At 51.7% G+C, this 21,048-nt stretch overlaps 1 protein-coding gene across 2 annotated transcripts in view; it reads left to right on the top strand.

Moving 5' to 3' along the window:
* CLIP2 (CAP-Gly domain containing linker protein 2) overlaps positions 1-13,320 on the top strand; it is a 73,847-nt gene extending 60,527 nt beyond the window's left edge. For both annotated transcript variants that reach the window (XM_055410022.2, XM_055410023.2), the window contains 6 exons: positions 1,599-1,682; positions 2,795-2,951; positions 4,505-4,664; positions 6,456-6,647; positions 7,084-7,146; positions 11,304-13,320. In XM_055410022.2, coding sequence (XP_055265997.1) covers positions 1,599-1,682; positions 2,795-2,951; positions 4,505-4,664; positions 6,456-6,647; positions 7,084-7,146; positions 11,304-11,315 — 668 coding nt within the window. In that variant the 3' untranslated portion in view covers positions 11,316-13,320. The remainder of the gene's footprint in view (positions 1-1,598; positions 1,683-2,794; positions 2,952-4,504; positions 4,665-6,455; positions 6,648-7,083; positions 7,147-11,303) is intronic.
* Positions 13,321-21,048: the final 7,728 nt, after the last annotated feature.

Genomic DNA, 21,048 nt, shown 5'->3' on the forward strand with positions numbered 1-21,048 from the left:
CCTGCATTGGGAGCATGGAGTCTTGGCCACTGGACAACTAGGGAAGTCCCCCCTCGCACCTTTTTTAAAAATTGAGACAGAATTTAAATAAAATCAACCGTTTTAAACAAACCGTTCAGGGGCATTGATATATTCAGAGTGTTGTGCAATCATCTCTTCCGTCTAGTTCCAAAACGCTTTCATCGCTCCAAGAGCAAGCCCCATACGCATCATCAGTCACTCTCTTATTTTCCCTCGTTGCAGCTGCTGACAACTGCTAATCTGCTTCTGTCTCTATGGATTTGCCTCTTCTGGACGTTTCGTATAGAGAGCATCATATAACATGTGGCCTTTATGTCTGGCTTATTTCACTTTGCATAATAGATTCAAGGTTCGTCCATGTTCTAGCTAGGGTCAGTGCTTCACTCCCGTGTGGGACCAATAGGCCATCATATGCATACGCCCAAATTTGTTACCCATTCACCTGACAATGGACAGTTGGGTTGCTTCTACCTTTCGGCCATTGTGAATAGTGCTGCTGTAAGTGTGCATGTGGGGGTACTTCTTGAGTTCCTGTTTTCAGCTCTTTGAGGGTATATCCTTGGGAGGGGAATTGTTAAATTGTATAGTAATTGCAGGCTTCCCTGGTGGCGCAATGGTAAAGAATCCAGCTGCTAATGCAGGAGACTCAGGTTTGATCCTTAGATCGGGAAGATCCCCTGGAGAAGGGAAAGGCAACCCGCTCCAGTATTCTTGCCTGGAAAATTGCATGGACAGAGGAGCCTGGTGGGCTTCTGTCCATGGGGTCAAAAAGAGTCTAACATGACTCAGCAACTGAGCACGCACACCCATGGTAATTGTATGTTTAATTCTTTGAAGAAGTTTGTGTTTTTTTTTTGCCAGATTCTCTTGGCTGATCTTGCTTATTTTTCCAAGTGACTTTATTTTTATTTAAATTTTTTCCTCTTTAAAAATTTGTATTTAAAATAATTTTTTTCCAAGTGATTTTAGAATTAGCTTATCTGGTTCCACAAAAATTACAGTCTGGCTGGCATTTATACTGGCATCACATTGAATTTATAAATTAATGTACAGAAAGTTAATGCATTTCTAGAACTTTCCATGCATCTTTTTCATGACTGTCCTGGGCTATCCAGTATTGAATGCATGTGGCCAGGTGATGTGAGCACCTTTATTAGCCCCATTTTTCACTTGAGGAAGTTGAGAGTTTGAGAATTATGTTGCTCAAGACCATACAACACTGGCACCTCTTCTTCAGGGTGGGTTACCCAGGCTTCCCTTGTGGCTCAGCTGGTAAAGAATCTGCCTGCAATGCGGGAGACCTGGGTTAGATCCCAGGGTTGGGAAGATCCCCTGGAAAAGGGAAAGACTACGCACTCTAGTTCTGGCCTGGAGAATTCCATGGACTATATAGTCCATGGCATCGCAAAGAGTGGGACAGGACTGAGCGACTTTCACTTCACTCAGAAGGTCGACTGTCGTGAGAAAGAACTTGGACTCTGGAGGCCAAATGTAACCTCATTTTAGGGTTTGGATGGGAGGGCCACCCCTCTGTCCACCGGACTGCAGTGTTTCTCTCATTTCTCGCTTCTCCCCAGGCCTGCAGGACAAGCTGAACAAGAGGGACAAAGAAGTGACAGCCTTAACATCTCAGACCGAGATGCTCAGGGCCCAAGTAAGTGGTAAGTCTCCCTCCTTCAGGGCAGATGCGGGGCTTTCACTGGGCCACGTGCCAGTCCACCAGGGGCGGGGGAGGTGACGCTGCTCAGGGTGCCCTTCCCCACTCTGCCTCGAGGAGAAGTCAGCCTGGCCCAGGCAGCCTGCACTGGACTTCCACCTGGGCAGCGGTGAGGGGAGAGCGGAAGCCCACACTTCATCCGTAATAGAAGTGGGGGTCCCAGGGATTTCCCTGGAGGTTTGGTGGTTAGTACTCTGCACTCCCAATGCAGGGGTCAGTAGTTAGATCCTTGGTGGGGGAACTAAGATCCCATAGGTCGAATGGCACAGCCACAAAAAACAAATGGGTGTTCCCAGCCACCTTCTCTCCCCAGAGCCAGGCCTCTGTTCCGTATTCTGCAACTGCATCACAACTTCTCTCTTTCTGGGCTTGAAGACCCCTGGGTTTCAATCTCTCTGCCTTTTGCTGTATTTGGGCACCAGCCCTGGAAGAGATACCAGGATTTCAGAATTAGGAGGGGAAGGACTTTGGCCGCAGCAAAAGCCAAGGCCCAGGGGAAATTGGGATGAAGCCAGAGGGTAGCCTGGTGGGGCGGGGAGAGTGGTAGGGGTCCTGGAATCTGCGACTTGGTGACAAACTAGCCGTGCTTCTTGTCCGCCAGAATGCCAGGGGTGGTGCCCGTGAGCCGGCCCCCATCCTGGGAAACAGTTCTCACCCCGCTTCTCTCCACTCCCCATCACGTTCATGTGGCTTAAAGGGTCCCGACAAAAGTCCCTTGACCTCAGATTCCTCCGGGGCCAAGGTGAAGTTGTAGATTTCCCTCGTCCAGGCGACACTGTAAATGCCCCGTCTCTCGAAGCCTGGACTGCTTTCCTGACACCAGAGGGCCCGGCTGCTGTGTGGGGACCGTGCTCTGCTTTTCCTAAGTAGCTCTTCTCGGCCCCTCGCTGCCTGGCCCTACAGGATGAGAGAGGTCCGCTCAGTGGAGTGTGTCCCTGTTAATACCCTCCTCTCCCCGGGAAAGCCTGCTGCCTGCCTGGGCCTTGGTCCCTGGGTGGGACAGGTTCCTGTGGCGATCCCAACCCTCTCCCTTCTTGCCCTGCTGGCTGGCCTCAGCACTGGAGAGCAAGTTCAGGTCGGGGGAGAAGAAGGTGGACACCCTCCAGAAAGAGAAGCGGCGCTTGGAGGTGGAGCTGGAGGCCGTGTCCCGGAAGACCCACGATGCCTCGGGCCAGCTGGTCCTCATCAGCCAGGAGCTGCTCCGGAAGGAGCGGTGAGTCAGCCGTGGGCGGTGGTCAGACCAGCGTGACCCTCACTCCACCCGGCTACTAGTACCCAGTCTTTTTTGGAGGCGAGGCAGGGATAGGCCTGGTGGACAGATGACTGGCATCACCAGTGATCACCATACTGTCTGCTGCTAAGCTCCAATGAAGCCTCAGAATCCTTCTTAACACAGTTCTCCAAGCAGAGCTCAAAGGAAAGATTAGTGGTTCCCAAATATCTTGGTCTTGGGGACCCCTTGAAACTCTTAAAAATTATCGAGGACTCCCACCTCCACTTCCTTGAAGCCCTCCTTAGTTGACGCAGGCCACCATGAGCTGCTCCTTGCTTCTTTGGTACTTAGGATGGGAGTGGCAGATCAGCTAGAAATGTGTTGGCAGATTAAACGAGTAGAGATTTATTTTCCGCACATAACAAGAAATCTGGAGGTAGCTACAGCTGGCATTTGGTTCCGTGGCTCAGGGTACCAATGCCAATACCTTTGTTCTCTTGGGTTCTGTTAGAGTCTTCCTCATGGACTCTTCCTCATGGTTGCAGGGTGGCTGCTGAAGCTCCAGCCATCAGGTGTCATCATTCAAAGTAGGAAGAAGGAAGAAAGGGAAAGGATCAGTGCCAGCAAACTTTTGCTTTATTCTTTTAACTACCCATGGCCACCTAGAGAGGGAGTTTTCCCTCTCTAAAGTAGATTCTGGCAAGGGGAAGAGCTAAAAAGGGGTGTTTCCTTTTCTCCCAGCCTCTGCCCATGGGAGACATTGCTAATTGATCACTGCACTATTTTTCTGCAAAGTCCAGATGTGGCCTCAGAATCAATCTCACCACAGTATTACAGGCAGCTACTGCCAGTTAATGAAGAGTTGACGTAGGAAATAAAACTTATTTGATATCAGGTATTTAAAATGTCTTGCCCCATGAGCTCTCTTGGTAAAATGCTTTATTTTTAATTTAATTTAATTTTATTATTATCTTAAAAATGTATTTTATTGGGATTTACCTGGTGGTCTAGTGGTTAAGAACCTGCCTTGCAGTGCAGGGGACACCGGTTTAATCCCTAGTTGGGGAACTAAGATCCCATAAACTGCACAGCAGCCAAGCCTGTGTGCTACAAGCACTAGGCCTGTGCCCACATCTAAGACCTGATGCACCCAAATAAAAATATAAATATTAAATAAAAGTAAATAAAAAGTATTTTTTGGAAGTTACATTTATTACATTATATAAGTTTTGTGTATACAACATTATATTTCTACTTCTGTACTATTTTTAATTAAACAAGTATTATATTCTCTTTAAAAAAAAAAACTTCGAAAAACTTCTAACAAAGGCTGAGTCCCCTTGACTGTCGGTTCCTAAACCCAAGTCCCTCCAGCTGTGGTCCAATGGTCTGAAGCCTCATGCTTCCTCTGTGGCCCCTCCCAGCACAGATGCTGTGCGTTAGTAGCCGTATCCCCCTCGGGATGGCCAGTCTCGGGCACCTGGCTAATTGTGGAGCATGAGAGCTGAGGGACCCAGACCGACTGCTGTTCTGTGCACCCCCACCCCCTATAGGAGTCTGAACGAACTGCGGGTCTTGCTGCTGGAGGCCAATCGCCACTCCCCAGGGCCTGAGAGGGACCTAAGCCGAGAGGTCCACAAGGCTGAGTGGCGGATCAAGGAGCAGAAACTCAAGGATGACATCCGAGGCCTGCGGGAAAAGCTGACTGGGCTGGTGCGTGGGGGAGGGGACAGCCTGGGGATAGGGGACACCAGGGAGGGGCTGGGGCAACCTGCTGTCAGGCCTTGGAGATTGGTGACCTCCTGGAGCCACCCCAGGCACTGCCAAGTCACAGTGAGGGTTCACAATCCCCTAGAACCACCACTGGCAAGGTCAGCAGTGTGGCTGGTGGAAGGACCACGGAGGCCACTTTTGTAGACATCATGGCCGGTTGTATGGCTGTCTGGATGATGCAATGCAAAAGAAGATTTCCTAAGAATCTGACCAGTCCAGAGGTGGGGTGGCCTACCACCAGGTGGTGAGCTCCCCATCCAGGGAAGTAATCAACCAGAAGCCAGCTCCTTGTTCAGGGTCCTGCAGTGGCGATTCATGCATCCATCTCAGGGATGAGAGGGGAACAGAGGCCTAACTGAGCGGAGTCCCCAGAAGTGCAGGTAGGGTAGGCTGGTAGCGCAGGACAGAATCATCCCACTCCATCCTCCATTGGTCAGCATTCAAGACTAGCCTGAGGCCTGTTCCTGGGCCTGGTCAACTCCAGGGTGTAGACAGGTTAGGTCCAGGAGGACAGGCTTGCCGTCAGGGGAAGCTGCTCCAAAGCCCCTCACTGCCCACCTGCCCAGCTACAGGGGTTTAGCAACAGTGGAGGAGAAGGAAGAAGAGAGGCCTCGCAGGCAGGAGGAGAGACCAGGACCCACCTGCTGCCACGGGAGCAGCCTAGGCCTGCAGGGTTAAGTGAGGGGGATGTCCATTATTCTGTCTGCACCGAGATTATGGGCATGGGGACCACTGGGCCCAGCTGCCCTGCAGCCTTTCAGTCCTGGCAGGTCTGCCCAGCAGAGAGTGGTTACAGACCCCTCTGTGGTCCTCATGGTGCTGTGAGCCTGGGTGTAACTTGGAAACCAAGACCCCGGGGCTGCTGGAGCCTTGGGAGCTCTGATTCCAAGAATTTCCCAAAGCTGCATGGAGGGGGTGGAGTCACACCTTCTCCATGAACTACAAGCTGGTCAATTTTACACGTGACCAACCTCTCCCCTGTGCCCCCTGTACCGTCCCCAGCACCACAGCGAACTAGGGATGGGCTTGGTGGTTAGAAACCTCCTGAAGTGAGGGAGGTTCAGATGGAGAGAGAGGCTTGGGTAGAGGATCAGAGCAGGGCAGGACCTAGAAGTACCCGCACAAGGAGGGCAGTGTAGGGAGGGTTTGTGGTCTGCCCATCTCCGGTACTGTGGTAGGCGGTGTCCGCTGCAGAGCGTTTGGAAGGGAAGGGAAGGAATGTCTATTGAGGAGGGCGGTGGGGGGGTTCTGAGGAGGGGTTCAGGGGATGAGGCTGTGGGTGGTCTAGGGCTGAAGAGGAAGGACCCACGTAAGACAGTGTGGAGGGAGTCGGGGAGATACCGGAATGAACGAGGAGACGGAGGGGTCCTAGGTTTGGAGACTTGGAAAACATGGAGCATCTGATAGAACCTGGGGATCCAGGGCAGGGAGCAGGAAAGATGCTTCTGTGAGGACCCTCAGGTGAGGCAGGGAGGCTTGAGGGGCATCCTGGTGATGCCCAGGCCTGAGCCAGAGATGACGTGGGACAGATGAGTTTCCTGCCAAAGAGGTCACCCTCCCGCAGCATGTACATGCACTCACACACATATGCATGCATGGACAGACACACGTGCACACGCACACATATATGCATGCACGCACAGACACACACACTCTTCCTCTCTACGCACGCACACACACACACACACACACACACACACACACGCTCGTCCTCTCTCCTGCTGCTTCCAGGACAAAGAGAAGTCCCTGTCGGATCAGAGGCGCTACTCCCTCATCGATCCATCCTCATCCTCGGCACCGGAGCTCCTGCGGCTACAGCACCAGTTGATAAGCACGGAAGATGCGCTGCGGGACGCGCTGGACCAGGCTCAGCAGGTGGAGAGGCTCGTGGAGGCCATGAGGAGCTGCCCCGACAAGTCCCAGGTGAGCTGGGTGCCCCCCAGGTCTGGTGGGAGAGAGCCTCAGCCTTGTCCCCTGGAAGTCCCAGCCCGAGGGGTCCATGGCTTTATCCTGAGGAGCTCAGACGAAGGGTGGAGATGCAGTCTTGCTCTGAGAGCCTTGATTTCCCCATTTTGAGGGAAGGTTCAATGCCTGGGTAGGGAATATCCCCTAGAGGAGGGCATGGCACCCCACTTCAGTATTCTTGTCTGGGAAATCCCATGGACAGAGGAGCCTGGCGGGCTATAGTCCGTGGGGTCGCACAGAGTCGGCCATGACTAAAGTGACTTAGCACTCACAAACGCACGCTCAGAGTTCAGAGCCTGAGATGGTCCCGTCGGGAAGACCTCACCACCTAGTGGACGAACCGGAAAATGCTGGCTGGTGCGCCGCTCAGCCTCTCGCCCTTGACTCTTAACAGGCCATCAGCAATTCCGGTTCTGCAAACGGCATCCACCAGCAAGACAAGGCCCACAAACAAGAGGTAAGGGGCACCCCGTCCCCGGGGGATTGGCTCTGTCACTCCCGCGGCCCTCGCGTACAGGCTGACTTCTCTGGAGAGGAAACTGAAAAGGCACCAAAAGTGCAAAGACACATTTTGCAAGAGCCTTTGGGTGACTCACAGAGGAGGGGCCGTGGAGTCAAACTTGATTCAGTTCCCATCCTGCTCTTTTAACCTTGTTCCTCTTTCAAAAAAAATATTATTATAAAGTAATATGTGCCTATTTGGAAACTTTTGGGAAAAAAAACTCAAAAATACATAAGGAAGAAAACACTGGACATTCCCTGGTGGTCCAGTGGTTAGGACTCTGCATGTCCATTGCAAGGGGTACAGGTTTGATCTCTGGTCAGGGAACTAAGATCCCACAAGCTGTACGGTGTGGCCAGAAAAAGAAAACACTCACCAGTAGCTCTTCTACCCAGAGATGACCGAGGCTGACATTACTCTGCTAAGCATGCATATGTGCGTATGTGTATGTGTGACCGCACGTACAGCCAGTCCAAACTATTCCGTTTGCAAACTCACCTGCTTGGTAACATTTATCTGTAACCCCAAACTCCACACTGACAGCACTTTTGTGGTCATTCATGGACACGTGCAGAGCAGAGAAAAATGTAATCGCCTGAGACATGGCATGTTCCCAGATGAGCTTGTACAAAGCAGCATGCTTGTACAAAAATTGTGCAAAAAAGTGTCCTTTTCACGGTCTATTTGGTGACACGTTTCTCACGTTTTCATGCTTTTTTTTTCCTGGTGATTTCCACTGTTTAAAATGGCCCCCAAGCATCATCTTGTGTTCTAGAAGAGCCGTGTTTCTAAGTGCAGGAAGGCTGCAATGTGCCTTCCAGAAAATACTTTAGAGAAGCTCCATTCAGGCATGAGTTATAGTGCTGCCGGCCTTGAGTTCATTATTAATGAGTCAACAATACGTATTCAGTGAAATGTTTTAAACAGAAGCACCCCTGAAACATGGTTACCTGTTGATCAATTGATGAAAATGTCACATCAGAGATTTGCAGGAACCTTGTATTTCCACTGAGAGCAATGGTTCAGTTTTTGCTGGTTTCATGACAGTTTGATTCTGTAGAACAGAACTCCTGCAAATAACGAAGATTGTTATGTGTGTGTATATATGTCTGTAAATCTATGTACACGTTAACTTTTTTAAAAAAATTTTTATTCCTGGTGACTCAGACAGTAAAGAATCTGCCTGCCCATGCAGGAGACCCAAGTTCGATCCCCAGTCGGGAAGATCCCCTGGAGAAGGAAATGGCAACCCACTCCAGTTTTCTTGCATGGAGAATTCCACGGACAAAGGAGCCTGGCAGGCTACAGTCCATGGGATGCAAAGAGTCAGACATGACTGAGCGACTAATACATATAATTGACATATATAAATGCTTTTTTTTTACTATTGTATTTTTAAGATTTTTTTTTAATGTGGACCATTTGTAAAGTCTTTATTGAATTTGTTACAATATTGCTTCTGTTTTATGTTTTGGTGTTTTGGCCACGAGGCATGTGGAATCAGCTTCCTGACCAGGGATCAAACCTGTACCTCCTGCATTTGAGGGCAAAATCTTAACCACTGAACCACCAGGAGAAGTCCCTATACATTCTTTTTATTTAGAAATAATTTTTAATTGACAAAAAAGTCATAAGAATTTTAAAAAAGCACCTAGAAGGACTTTCCTGGGGGTCCAGTGGCAAAGACTCCGAGCTCCTAGTGCCGGGGGCCCCGGTTTGATCCCTAGTTGGGGAACTAGATCCCACAGGCTACAGTGAAGACTTAAGATCCCTCGTGCTGCAGCTAAGACACGGTGCAGTCAAATAAATAACTATGCAAGTGAGAGTGTTGGTTGCTCAGTCGTGTCTGACTCTGCGACCCCATGGACTGTAGCCCACCAGGCTCCTCTGTCCATGGGGATTCTCCATGGCGAGAATACTGGAGTGGGTTGCCATGACCTCCTCCAGGGGATCTTCCTCACCCAGGGATCGAGCCTTCGTCTCCTGCCTTGCAGGCGGATTCTTTACCGCTGAGCCACCAGGGAAGCCCATAAATACCTATACACAGATACAAACTGAAACTAAATAGCACCTCGAGCATCGGCTCTCCTTCCCCCCATAACACGTGGTTAAGATTCTGCCCCGTTTGCTTTACTTTTCGTTCTCTACGTGTAGATGTGTGTTATATGCATGTAATATTTTTCTGAACCATTTGAGTATAATCGCATATTCAGTCTGCATTCCCTGAGAAACAGGGAGTGATTTTACATAAACACAATATAGTTATCAATCTCAGCAAATGTCACGCTGTTATGAGATTTGTTAATATAGCCAATCATACTCCCTACCTGTTTTCTTCAGTTGACCCTGGCATGTCTTCACGGCCCTCTCCCTGCCCCAATCCAGGATCCAATCTAAGGTTAATGAGGCTCGTTGCATTTACTTGTTGTGTCTTCTTTAGTCTTCTGGCATCTGGAACATTTCCTCCATTTCGCTTGGATTTTTATGACATTGGCATTTTTGAAACACAGTCCCTCCCTCTTTGTTTAATAGAAGATTCCTCCTTTGGGGTTTGACTGTCCCTTGAGGTGATTAGAGCCGGGTTCTGCAATTCAGGCTGAAATACTCGGTCAAGGTCATGTTCTTCTCCAGGCATCACGACTGGGGCATGTGATGTCCATCTGCCCTTCGGTCCAGGTGTGACTCTTAATCACCTGGTCAAGGTGTTGTCTGACCCCTACTGTATGGTTACTGGTTCTTTCAGTGGAGACCCTGGAAAACCTTGTGAATTCTCTGTTTCTGACTCAAATGCCCCCTGGATTCATCATTGGTCTGTGAATCTTGCCTGAGCTGTCTTTATTATGATGGTTGCAAAGCAGCACGTAAATTATTTCATTTTAATTGTTTTGGCTGTACCACACTGCTTGTGGAATCTTGGTTCTCCAACCAGGGAGCTAACCTGGCCCTCTGCAGTGGAAGGGTGGAATCCTAACCACTGGACTGCTAGGAAACTCCCTAAATTATGTAATGGAGTAGATAGCGTGCTCCAACTCAACAGCTGTGAGTTTGAGCAAATTCCGGGAGACGGTGAAGGACACGGAAGCCTGTTGCGCTGCAGTCCATGGAGTTACAAAGTTGGATGCAACTTAGTGACTGAACAACAAAGCGTGCTTTAATATTCAGTTTCACCTCCTGATTTTTTTGGCAACTGAATATTTTAAATGTAGCATCTTCTCTCTTTCTTAAGCAGTCTCTGTAAAGTCTACGTTTTACAAAATTGTGGGTGGAAAATTGGTCTCCCAGGACGTTCATGGGCCTGACTCCCTTGCTGGGAATGTGTTTTGCTGGGTTCTGTATTAAGGGGGTGTCTGATGGCCCACACCCCACAGTTAGCTCCTGCCATTCGCCTGTAGTGTTAGCTCACCTGGGGCCCAGGTGCCAGCTCAATTAGGCTCTGTCCCTGGCTCCCCGTGTGACCTTGGGCCAGTGTGACCTTGCGCTAGAGGAAAGAAGGCTTGTCCTTCCAACTCAGTTGATGGAGCCATTGGCTGCAGGCACTCACCTGGAGACCAGAGAACCCTGGCCACAGCATCTGCCAGGGGCCTGGCCCTAGGGTGAGAAGCAGCGAGAGATGAATGTGGGGAGGTGGGGAACCCGCACCAGACCTGAGAGGGTCTCCTCCAGGGTGGAGGCAGGAAGGTGGAGCAGGACCTGTTGGGGTTGTGTCTGCAGAGGAGCCTTGGGAGTTGATGTCCAGACCTTGTGTGTCTTTGTCCTGTGAGGCACACGGGGTCATCCCAGTTTACAGATGTGAAAACTGAGGCTTGGAGTCTCAGCACCAGTTTTCCTTTCCTTGGATCCAGCCTCCATGCAGGCCCTCAGAGCTCTTAGTAAATCCTGCCTGCTCTCGCCTCTTCCCGTCAACTTCCCATAAACCGCTCCCACCCTGCCTCCTGTCTCGCTGTGCCCCAAACACTCAGCACAGAGAGTGCTCTTGCCTCAGGGCCTTTGCATGTGCTGTTCCTACTCCCTGGCACCGGCCAGTTCTCCTCCCCCAGCCCCGCCCCGCCCCCTCTGCCCCTTGCCCCTGAGTCTCCTGTGTCCCTTGCTGACCAAGCCCTTGCTCTCTCCAGGACAAACACTGACCCTGAGGGACACCGTGGAGCAGCCCAGTCCAGACCAGAGCCCCTCCAGCCTGCCCCGGTGGCGCCCCCTCCAGGCAGGGGGCAGGACTGTCGCTTTGAAGATGAGAACAGTGTTTATAACAATGACGTACCCACCGCCATGGACAATCCCCCACCCCCGACCCCCCTGCCGGACCAGGAGGCTTCCTCAAGCACGACCTTCCACGGAGAGCGGTACAGGCCTGGCCTGGCCCCTGGGACCTGCAACCTGGACGCCTTGGACACCCGGCAGTTTCTGGAGTTGGCTCGGGGAGGCCGGGGCAATCCTAACAGGCCTCTCTCCCCAGAATGCACTGCCCTGAGGACCGTCTTGGCCCCTGGGCATGTCCCTACTCCCTTTCTTCCCTTCCTTCTCCTGGGGGTCCCTCTCAGACTCCTGAGAGCCATTGTCCTAGAAAGGGGCCAGAGGAGGGCCCCAGCTTCCCCTTTAGGCGCCAAGGAGAGAAGTCCAGTCATTTGGAGGCAGGAGGAGACCCCCTTTCCTGCAGCCTCTTCCAGACTAAGGCAGTCCCCAGGGCTTCTCGTCCCCACACACTGAGCCTCTTTCAAACAGTGGTACAAGTTCCCCTCAGCCCGTCTGCCCAGCAAGGCCCCGGGTTCAAGGTGCTGGGAGGTGGGCCCTTCGTTCCGAACCCAGCACACACGCAGCTCCAAGCTGCTGCTGTCCAAAGGGTGGTCCCCAAAGCCAGGAGCCACAGTATTAGGAAAGTCTGGAAGCCCCTTTCCTTCTCCCACCCATCCCCAGAGACCTGGCTTGGAGCTGGGGCAGGGAGGTCACAGGGAGGCCCCAAACCAGCCCTTTGGGTGTGTTTTGACTGGTAGGTCATATGCCATCCCCTGGGTTGACTTGATGTTCCAAAACTGGTCTCCCACCGGCAGATTCACCCATGCAGACCCCGACGTATACAACTTCTGACCCTTGGCACAGGCACGCTCAGAGGGTCACGCATGCGCACATGCCATGTGGGTGGGACCTTTGCAGATGCTCACCCTCAGGTTCCAGGATGGCCTGGCAGGGTTGCGATTGCAACCAGGCACTACAAACGTGCCTGCAGCCTCGTTGTGCACAGAATCAGCCAGGTCCACGTGGGTGAGCCTTCAGGGTGGCGTGGCCACGCACACACATCTGAACATGCAGCCCAACAGCCCCCTTTCAGTGGTACAAGGCGTCTCCCTGGGGCATTTTAAGTCTTGTCTCCTGTAGCCACGGAAAAAACCCACGGATAGATTGGGGAAGAAAAATCTCCCCACCTCCCCTCAAGCCTGCCAAGTTACTCCAGCCTCGTTTGTGATGGGAAAGCCAGCGTCTGCCCGAAGCCCCACCTCTAGAGCCAGGAGAGCCACAGGTGGTTGCCTTGCACTGCAGCATCTCCATGGAGGCCTGTCCCACCTCCCCCAGCTTAGGGGCCTCTCCCCCTAGGGGTAGAGGGGGTGCCCGATGGGCCAGCATGGTGTTCCCCAGTTGCACCAGGACAGGTATGCAGGTGGTGCCCAGGTCACCCCTGAGTACTCCCAGGTACAGGTGGGTGGTCTTCACGTCCTTGCCCCAAAACAGCCCACCCCGGGACAGCCAGTTAGTCCTATCGGCCCCTCCTCGCTCCCCGTTGGCTTTCGGTAGCTCTTGCATGCAGTTTTATTAACAACGGTCTAGAAGCAATGCTGTAGTGGCTTAACCCAGGGTCAAATACTACTCTTTCCAGCAAAATCAGGCAGCTGCCCTTCCCACTGGAGGCACTGATTAGTCTACTAACAGCCAAAAGCCCACTCTGAGAGGAGTTGAGCCCCCGGGATGGGCTGGCGGGTGGCAAGCGCTTTCCCCATGAGCATCTGCGCCTGCCCAGTGTGCGCTCAGCCGTGCCCCTCCCCAAGCCCTCCTGCACCTTCCCCTTCCCTTCCCCAAAGTGGAATTGTTGAAGTGTGGCGAGTCCGTGCTCGAGACAATAAAGCTTGTGACTGAGGTCCAGGACCCCTGCAGTTTCTGCTTCTCTCTCTGTGGGCCTCCTGGCCTCTCCCCAATGTCTCCTAGCTCATGAACACCCAGGTGCCAAGAGTCTGACTTGATCCTGTTCCTAGTGGACTGCTAACTAATTCTTACTCAAATGTGAATGGCTGATAAAGGCCTCAGGGGGCCTGGTGTGGAACAAGTGTGGAACCGAGCTGCCTTGTCTGAGAAGAGGGAGCTCAACAAAAGCGGCAGAGAACCAGAGAGAGGGGGCAGCAATGGAAGCCGGGCAAGGCTGCCAGAGAGGCATGAGGGTTTGGATTTGAATCTGTTGGAGATGTAAGTGGGCCCACAAGGAAAAATCGAAGTCTCCCCTGTACAAAATAGTAATGGATCAGCTAACAAATTTGATGAGTTCAGTGAGAACGCTTAAGACAGCTAATGCTGCCTCCTGCAGTAAGATGTCTTTAGATCACGTGGTCACTCTTTCGCCAGCTTTATGGTCATTTTGCATGCTGTGCAATTGAGGGTCCCTCCCACCCCCCACCCCTCTCCATAGAGACCAAACAAGGCTCTCGAGGTTAACAGCTGACGGTGTCCAGCTTTGTGCCCTTTCTCGAGCACTGCATCAGCAGAGTCCTGGAGGAAGCAGTGAGACTGCAGTGGGGGAATCAGAGTTTAAAAGGAGGGCCTGTGTGCTCAGGTGTGGACGGGGACCCACGAGGGACTCAACTGCAGAGAGAACTCCAGCGGGCAGTGTGGCCCAGTAGGGAAGGAGAAAAAAAGTGAAAGTCGTGTCCGACTCTTTGTGACCCCCATGGGCTATACAGTCCATGGAACTCTCCAGGCCAGGACACTGGAGTGGGTAGCCTTTCTCTTCTCCAGGGGATCTTCCCAATGAAGGGATCGAACCCAGGTCTCCTGCATTGCAGGTGGATTCTTTACCAGTTGAGTCACAAGGGAAGCCCAAGAATACTGGGGTGGGTAGCCTATCCCGTCTCCAGGGGATCATCCCGACCCGGGAATCGAACCAGGGTCTCCTGCATTGCAGGTGGATTCCTTACCAACTGAGCTATCACGGAAGCCCTAGGACGGCAGCTGCCTCTCTCTCAACTCCCGCCCCTGCCTTCTGCCGACCCCTCCCACTGGCTGAACCTCTGCCGACCCCTCCCACTGGCTGAACCTCTGCCGACCCCTCCCACTGGCTGAACCTCTGCCGGCCCCTCCCATTGGCTGAACCTCTGCCGGCCCCTCCCATTGGCTGAACCTCTGCCGGCCCCTCCCATTGGCTGAACCCAAGGCAAGGGAGCCGATTGGAAGCTGTGTAGGTCTCCCTGGGGGCACAGCCAGGCTGGAGATGGGGAGGCAAGGTGGGGACTAATGGAGCACACTCGACGCAGTGTTCACCAAAGACAGATTCGGGGTGGGTTTTGTTGTCTTTGGGTTTTGTTTTTGTTTCTTTGTTTTTTTTTGTTTGTTTTGCTGTGCAGCACCATGAGGTGTTTGGCGAAGGTAAAAAAACCTGGTAAGTGACTGAAATTTGCTCTGACCATGCTTCACAGCTTGTGGGATCTTAGTTCCCCTATTAGGGATCGAACCCAGGCCCTCGGCAGTGAAAGAATAGAGTCTTAAAACACTGGACAGCCAGAGGATTCCCCAGACCGTCCAAGTCTTAAACCTGCTCAGGTTCTTTGCATGTCTCTGGGATCCCTGACCAAGGAGCCAACCCCAGCTCCCTGCAGTGGAGGCTCAGAGTCCTAACCAACGGCTCACCAGGGAAGTCCTGGGGCTGGATTTAAACAGTACCCAATTCTTAGGCTTCTGCTGCCTCTAATATAAATGGTCTCTATTTTCCCAGAACTCATCATCCCAGTATTTTGAAATTCAGAGAGCTTCTGCAGAAAGATTCTTTCCTCAGACCAAACACCACTGTGACCTATTTGTTTTTCCCCCATTTTACCCAAGGCACTGGGTTGGCCCTGTCCCCTTCCAGGTAATGATACTTAATGGGTCACCTTCCCCAGGGTAAAGCATTTCAGGGACTAGTTTAACCTTTGGTGGAAACGCTGGGGGCTCGTGGGCAAAGAAGAGTGAGATCCGCACCCACTCATGGCTCCCAGGCCAGCAGTCCTTGGAACCCCATATTTACTGCTTTGAAGAAAGGATTGTGAGGGGTGGCAGGGAGGAAGGGAGTGGGGGCAGACAGGGACTGTCATGGGGAGAGGGAGGGGCCTGCTCTCTCTGGCCCTTACGGTCACCAGAGGGTGCATGGAGCCTGAGGCCGGGTGAACAAGGGCTTGGATCTCCCGAAAGGAGCTTCCTGAGTCCTTGTCTGCCCAGGGCTTGGCATCCAGAAGGCAGAGGATGGAAGGAGGGCACCTGGAGCACGGTGAGGGGCCCTCCACCAGGTGTGAAGCAGTGATGACAGTCTGCCACACAGAGCCCTGCTCACAGGGCGCTCAGAGCCTGGGCGGTGGGTAGGAAGCCCAGGGCTGCAGCTGTGGGGGATGGGCAGCTTCAGAGAGCTGGCTACGAAGTCAAAGCCCGGGAGAGCAGCCTGGAGCCCTTCAGCTGGTGGAGGGGAGGGGGCAGTGGCCTCTGACTGCACCACCCTGGAAGAGATTAAGCCTGGACACCCTTGGGGTTCAGCCCAACCCCCCACGCTCTGAGTGCGGGCCAGGCGCATTGCTTCACTTCCGTGAGTCTCAGTTTCTTCATCTGTAAAATGGAGACTATAAAGCCAATCTTGTGCACCATGGAGTCTAAGTGAGTCCACAGAAACCCTTAGATTAAAGGCTACACGGAGAGGTTTCCTTCACTCTCGCATCCAAGCAGTAAAGTTGCTCCTTCTCCATCTGCCTCTGGGAGCCCCCACCCCTGGCTTGCTGGGCCCTGGACAGTCTAGTTTAGAGGCAGCAAGACTGCGTCCCCCAGGGCCAGGTCTGGGATACGGTGGGAGGGTGTGGGAGCCTGCCACTCCAGACAGAGGGTGTCTCCACACCACCCCTGGGTCGACTTTCCTAACTTTGAAGATAATGTCAGCCGTGCAGAAGAATTGTAGGTAGAATTCCCACACGCCCTTCACCAGCTTCCTCTCCTCTCAACTTCTTGCCTGATCACAGGACTGTGATCCAACTAGAACACTGACATTTGTAGGGTACTGTGGACTCAAGTACAGACTTTATTTGAATTTCACTGGTTTTTCTTCTAAATATCCCTGTTCTGTTCCGGAATTCCAACTAGGATCCTACAGGGCATGGATTCATCATCCAGTCTGTAGTTTCGCAGACTTTCCTGTCTTTCACGACCTTGACACATTTGAAGAACACTCAACAGTTATCTCGCCCAGTGTCCCCCACTTTGGTGTTTTCTCAGAATTAGATGGAGCCCCGAGGTGATGTGCCCTGTCGGGGTACCTGATTTCATCTATCTTATTACCAGTGAGGGTTAACTTGGATCACTTGGTTAAGGTAATGTGTGCTGGGATTCTCCACCATCAACTTACTCTTTTGTCCATTTATAATTCATAACTGTTTTGGAGGAAATGCTTTGAGATTATGGAAATGCCACCCTTTCTTCTTAAAGTTTCACCTCTGATTCTTTTCATTTTTTGGCCATGCTGCACAGCTTGTGGCATCTTTGCTCCCTGACCAGGAATCAAACTCGCACCCTTGGCAGTGAAAGCTCAGAGTTACAACCATGGAACCTCCAGGGAATTCCCTCACCACTGATTTTTGCATCTGTGTGCAGAGCTTGCATGCTGTAATTATTACTGTGATACTCTAGTAGTGGTTTTCTAGTTCTCCATTTATTGACTAGAATTCTTCCTTAAGAAAGAGTTGTTTTTCCTCCCCCATTTATCTATTTATTTATTTCACTATGGGCTCATAGGGCTTCCCTGATAGCTCAGTTGGTAAAGAATCCACCTGCAATGCAGGAGACCCCAGTTCAATTCCTGGGTCAGAAAGATCTGCTGGAGAAGGGAAGGCTACCCACTCCAGTATTCTTGGGCTTCCCTTGAAGCTCAGGGAAGGATCAGTTGGTAAAGGATCCGCCTGCAATGTGGGAGACCTGGGTTCGATCCCTGGGTTGGGAAGATCCCCTGGGGAAGGGAAAGGCTACCTACTTTAGTATTCTGGCCTGGAGAATTCCACGGACTGTATAGTCCTTGGGGTCGCAAAGAGTTGGACACGACTGAGCGACTTTCCCTTCACTTCGTGGACTCATAGATAACTATTCTGTCCTTTGTGTTATTATCCAATATAATTGCTCTTTGCTTTGTTGTCCACATTGTCCTGGCCCTGCCACTGGGAGAGCCTTTTGTTGGCCCCCCTAACTCGCCTGCAGCTCTGGGCAAGGCCTCGGTGTCCTCATGTGTACATGGGGAGAACAGTCCTCAAGTTCTCCCTGACCAAGAGTCAGGGTCACAAAGGGAAATGCTGGGAATGGTGAGTTGGCAGGGGTGGGGGAGCATTTCTCTGGGTCCCTCATCCTGGGGGCCCTTAATCTTTGGGAGGATTAAGACTTGGAGCAGCAGTGTCTGGGGTGTGGGACTGAGCCCCTGGGGACTGCAGGGAGGAGCGGGGTGTCACCACGACACCTCTGCTCCAATGTTCACAGCACTGGCCCTTGGAGAGTGGCTCCTGGGGACATGCAAAGAACCTGAGCAGGCTTAAGAATTGGATGGCATGGGGAATTCTCTGGCGGTCCAGTGGTTAAGACCCTGTGCTTTCACTGCTGAGGGCCCAGGTTCGATCCCTGATCAAGGAACTAAGATCCCACAAGCTGCAATATGCATTAGTCGCTCAGTCGTGTCTGACTCTTTGCAACCCCATGGACTGTAGCCCGTCAGGCTTCTCTGTCCATGGGATTCTCCAGGCAAGAATACTGTGAAGCATGGCCAAAAAAAAATCCCCAAACAAACAAAAAGAATTGGATGGTCCGGTTTTGAATTTCAGTAGCTTACCAGGTTTATAACCTTCACTACACCCCTAAACCTCACAGAGTCACATTTTTCCCTCTCTCTTTGGTAGGGACAGTGGAATACATCCCATGGGGTTGTTGTGGCAATCAAATATGACATCCTCTCCCCCCAACACAAGGTCTGTCTCCTGGAGGAAGCAAGTCTTAGGAACCGGGATTTCTCTTGTCCCACTTTCTCTCTTTGTCTGCCCTGGGGAGACATCAGCCGGACCCTCGAGGTCGTTTGGGAGGTCTTAGCCATCTCCTCCAGAGGGAACTGGGGTGAAACTGGCTTATGGATGAAACACACACCGCTGACTGCCTGGGGAACTCATCCAACCGGCCAAGCTTGCAATGCTTCCCAGTCACCACCAGGTGTCGCCCTCGGCCCTCTCACCACCGCCTGTCAACCCACTACCTGAGCCGGGAGGAGACTGAGGCCCGGAGCCCTGAAGGCACTTGGCCACGTTCACAAACCAGAACCGAATTCGGCCCAGACGTCCCTACAGCTCTCGGCCCTGTGGCCTCCCGGTCTTGCTTCCAGCCTCTATGTGAGTATCTATGTGGGACCAAGGTCAGCTGGGAGTGGACATTCATTCCGTCACCAGGACCTAACCCATCCCCGCCTCGCGTCACTGTGGCCTCCCCACTCTGCAGCACCTAGGGTCTCAAGGTGCCCTCCTCACCCTAGGCCCTACCCCACTCCATGGAGCTGGCTTCTAGACCTAGAATCTCTGCCCTCAACTTTTTCATCCCGTCCCCCTGGCCAGCCCCAACTCAGGGTACTTTTTCTGTTCCCCCTCCTACTCCCCAAGAGGGGCTGACAAATGTCTTAATTCAGAAGTTTGGGGCCCAGTGTAAATTTAGGAGACAATGTGGCATGGAGCAAATAACAGGAGACTTAGTTCTAGAATCTTCTCTGGAACCTTGGGCAAAGCTTTCTGCTCTTTCCCTCAGGTATCCCAGCAGAGAGAAGGACCCCCTGCCTCCAGGGCTTCCCCAACACCTGTCTAGATGCCCCTCACAGCCTTCCGCTCCCAGTCGCATCGACCACCCTGGCCTCTGACCTACGCAGACCACTTTGCCTCCAATTTCCCAGAAGCCTCGAGCCTGAAACTTACCAGGGGCATCTTCATCTTCCCCCCAACCGGGTGTGGATCCTAGACGTCATTAGGTTCATCCCTTCTTATCCTTCATCTCTCAGCCCTGCATGGCCCTCCCCCAGGTACCCGTCACCCTCATCCGGGCTCAAGCCCCACAGCCTTGGAGAAACCATTCCAAGCACATCCGGGCTCAGCCCTCAGATCCTGGCTCAAGCCCCACAGCCTTGGAGAAACCATTCCAAGCACACACACACACACACACACACGTTTTTCTCTCCTGCACGCTCCCCACCCCCTCATGGCAGAGACCACAGTCTAAACTTGTGTGTCACCTGCCTCTCCCATAGTCAGGCACTGTGTATTGCTCATCCATATTCCTCACTTTTAGCCCAGTGCCCATACATAGCAGATGCTCAATAAACAGTTGTCGGATGGCTCTATCCCCACCCTGAGACACACGCCTAAATCTTTAACCTCTCCCTCCTGGCGGTCATCTTCCTTAAGCTCCAAACATTCCCAGGTTTGCCCTCCATTCTAAAAACATGTAGCCCTTGGGACTTCCCTGGCGGCCAGTGGTTAAGAATCCACCTGCCAATGCAGGGGACATGGGTTCGATGCCTGGTCTGGCAAGATCCCACTTGCTGCTGCAGGGCAACTAAGCCCATGTGCCACAACTACGGAGCCCTCAGATTCTAGAGCCCTTGCTCCACAACAAGAGAAGCCCCTGCCATGAGAAGCCCTCGCACAGCAACGAAGAGTATCCCCCACACTCCACAACTAGAGAAAGCCTACCTGCAGCAGTGAAGATCCTGCTCAGGCAAATATAAATAAACGAGTAAAAATAAATGTACAAGTGGGCATTGTTGTTCAGTAGCTAAGTCATGTCTGACTCTTTGCAACCCCATGGGGCTGTAGCCCGGCAGGCTCCTCTGTCCGTGGGGTTCTCCAAGCAAGAATACTGGAGTGGGTTGCCATTTCCTTCTCCAGACAATCGTGCAACTAGGTGTTTAAAAACATTGAAAATGTAGCCACTTAAAAGTCTCTTTATTCGTCCTCACTCACTTGTAATCTCAGTCTACTTTCTACATCTGCAATCTTCTCCGAGCTTTCTGATGTTATTCCCTTTTAAAAGGTTTTTGTCTTAGTCCTCTTTCAAGTTTACTTCTTGTTTAGAAGGTAAACAGCACTGTCTTCATTCTCAAAGTCACATCTCCATCCAGGGTCCCATCCCCTTGAAAAAACTCTCTTCATCTCGTGGGTGGTCGTTTGCATTTTCTGAAACTTTACCTCTTTACCTTTCCCAAGTTTAATCTTTTAATCTCAGACTTTAGGCTTTGATCTTCGATCTTAAATCACATTCATTTTGTCACTTTATTTTATCATAATTTTAAATCTCTTAACTTTCATCCCTCGGTAAGGGTAACCTTTAAGCCCGATTTCCTGGTTGATTACAACTTTGTGTTATACATACACAATTTAAAGCTGTTACCTTCATTTTCTTTTTCATTTCAAAAAATTCTCTATGTCTTCACTGGCTTTTAATTGTCTCAGTTTAAAATCATCATTTTTCTCAGGGATTCTGTTTTCTTCATCTTTGACATTCGTCCTCATTAAACCCTACACCACTGGTGTTCGAGGTTTGTCATCAACCCTGTTTGAAAGGTGAGCAGATGAGATGCAAGGAGAA

Source organism: Moschus berezovskii, chromosome 27 (genome assembly GCF_049115385.1).
Source record: "Moschus berezovskii isolate FMDL1 chromosome 27, NW_MosBer_1.0, whole genome shotgun sequence".
NCBI classification, from domain to species: Eukaryota; Metazoa; Chordata; class Mammalia; order Artiodactyla; family Moschidae; genus Moschus; species Moschus berezovskii.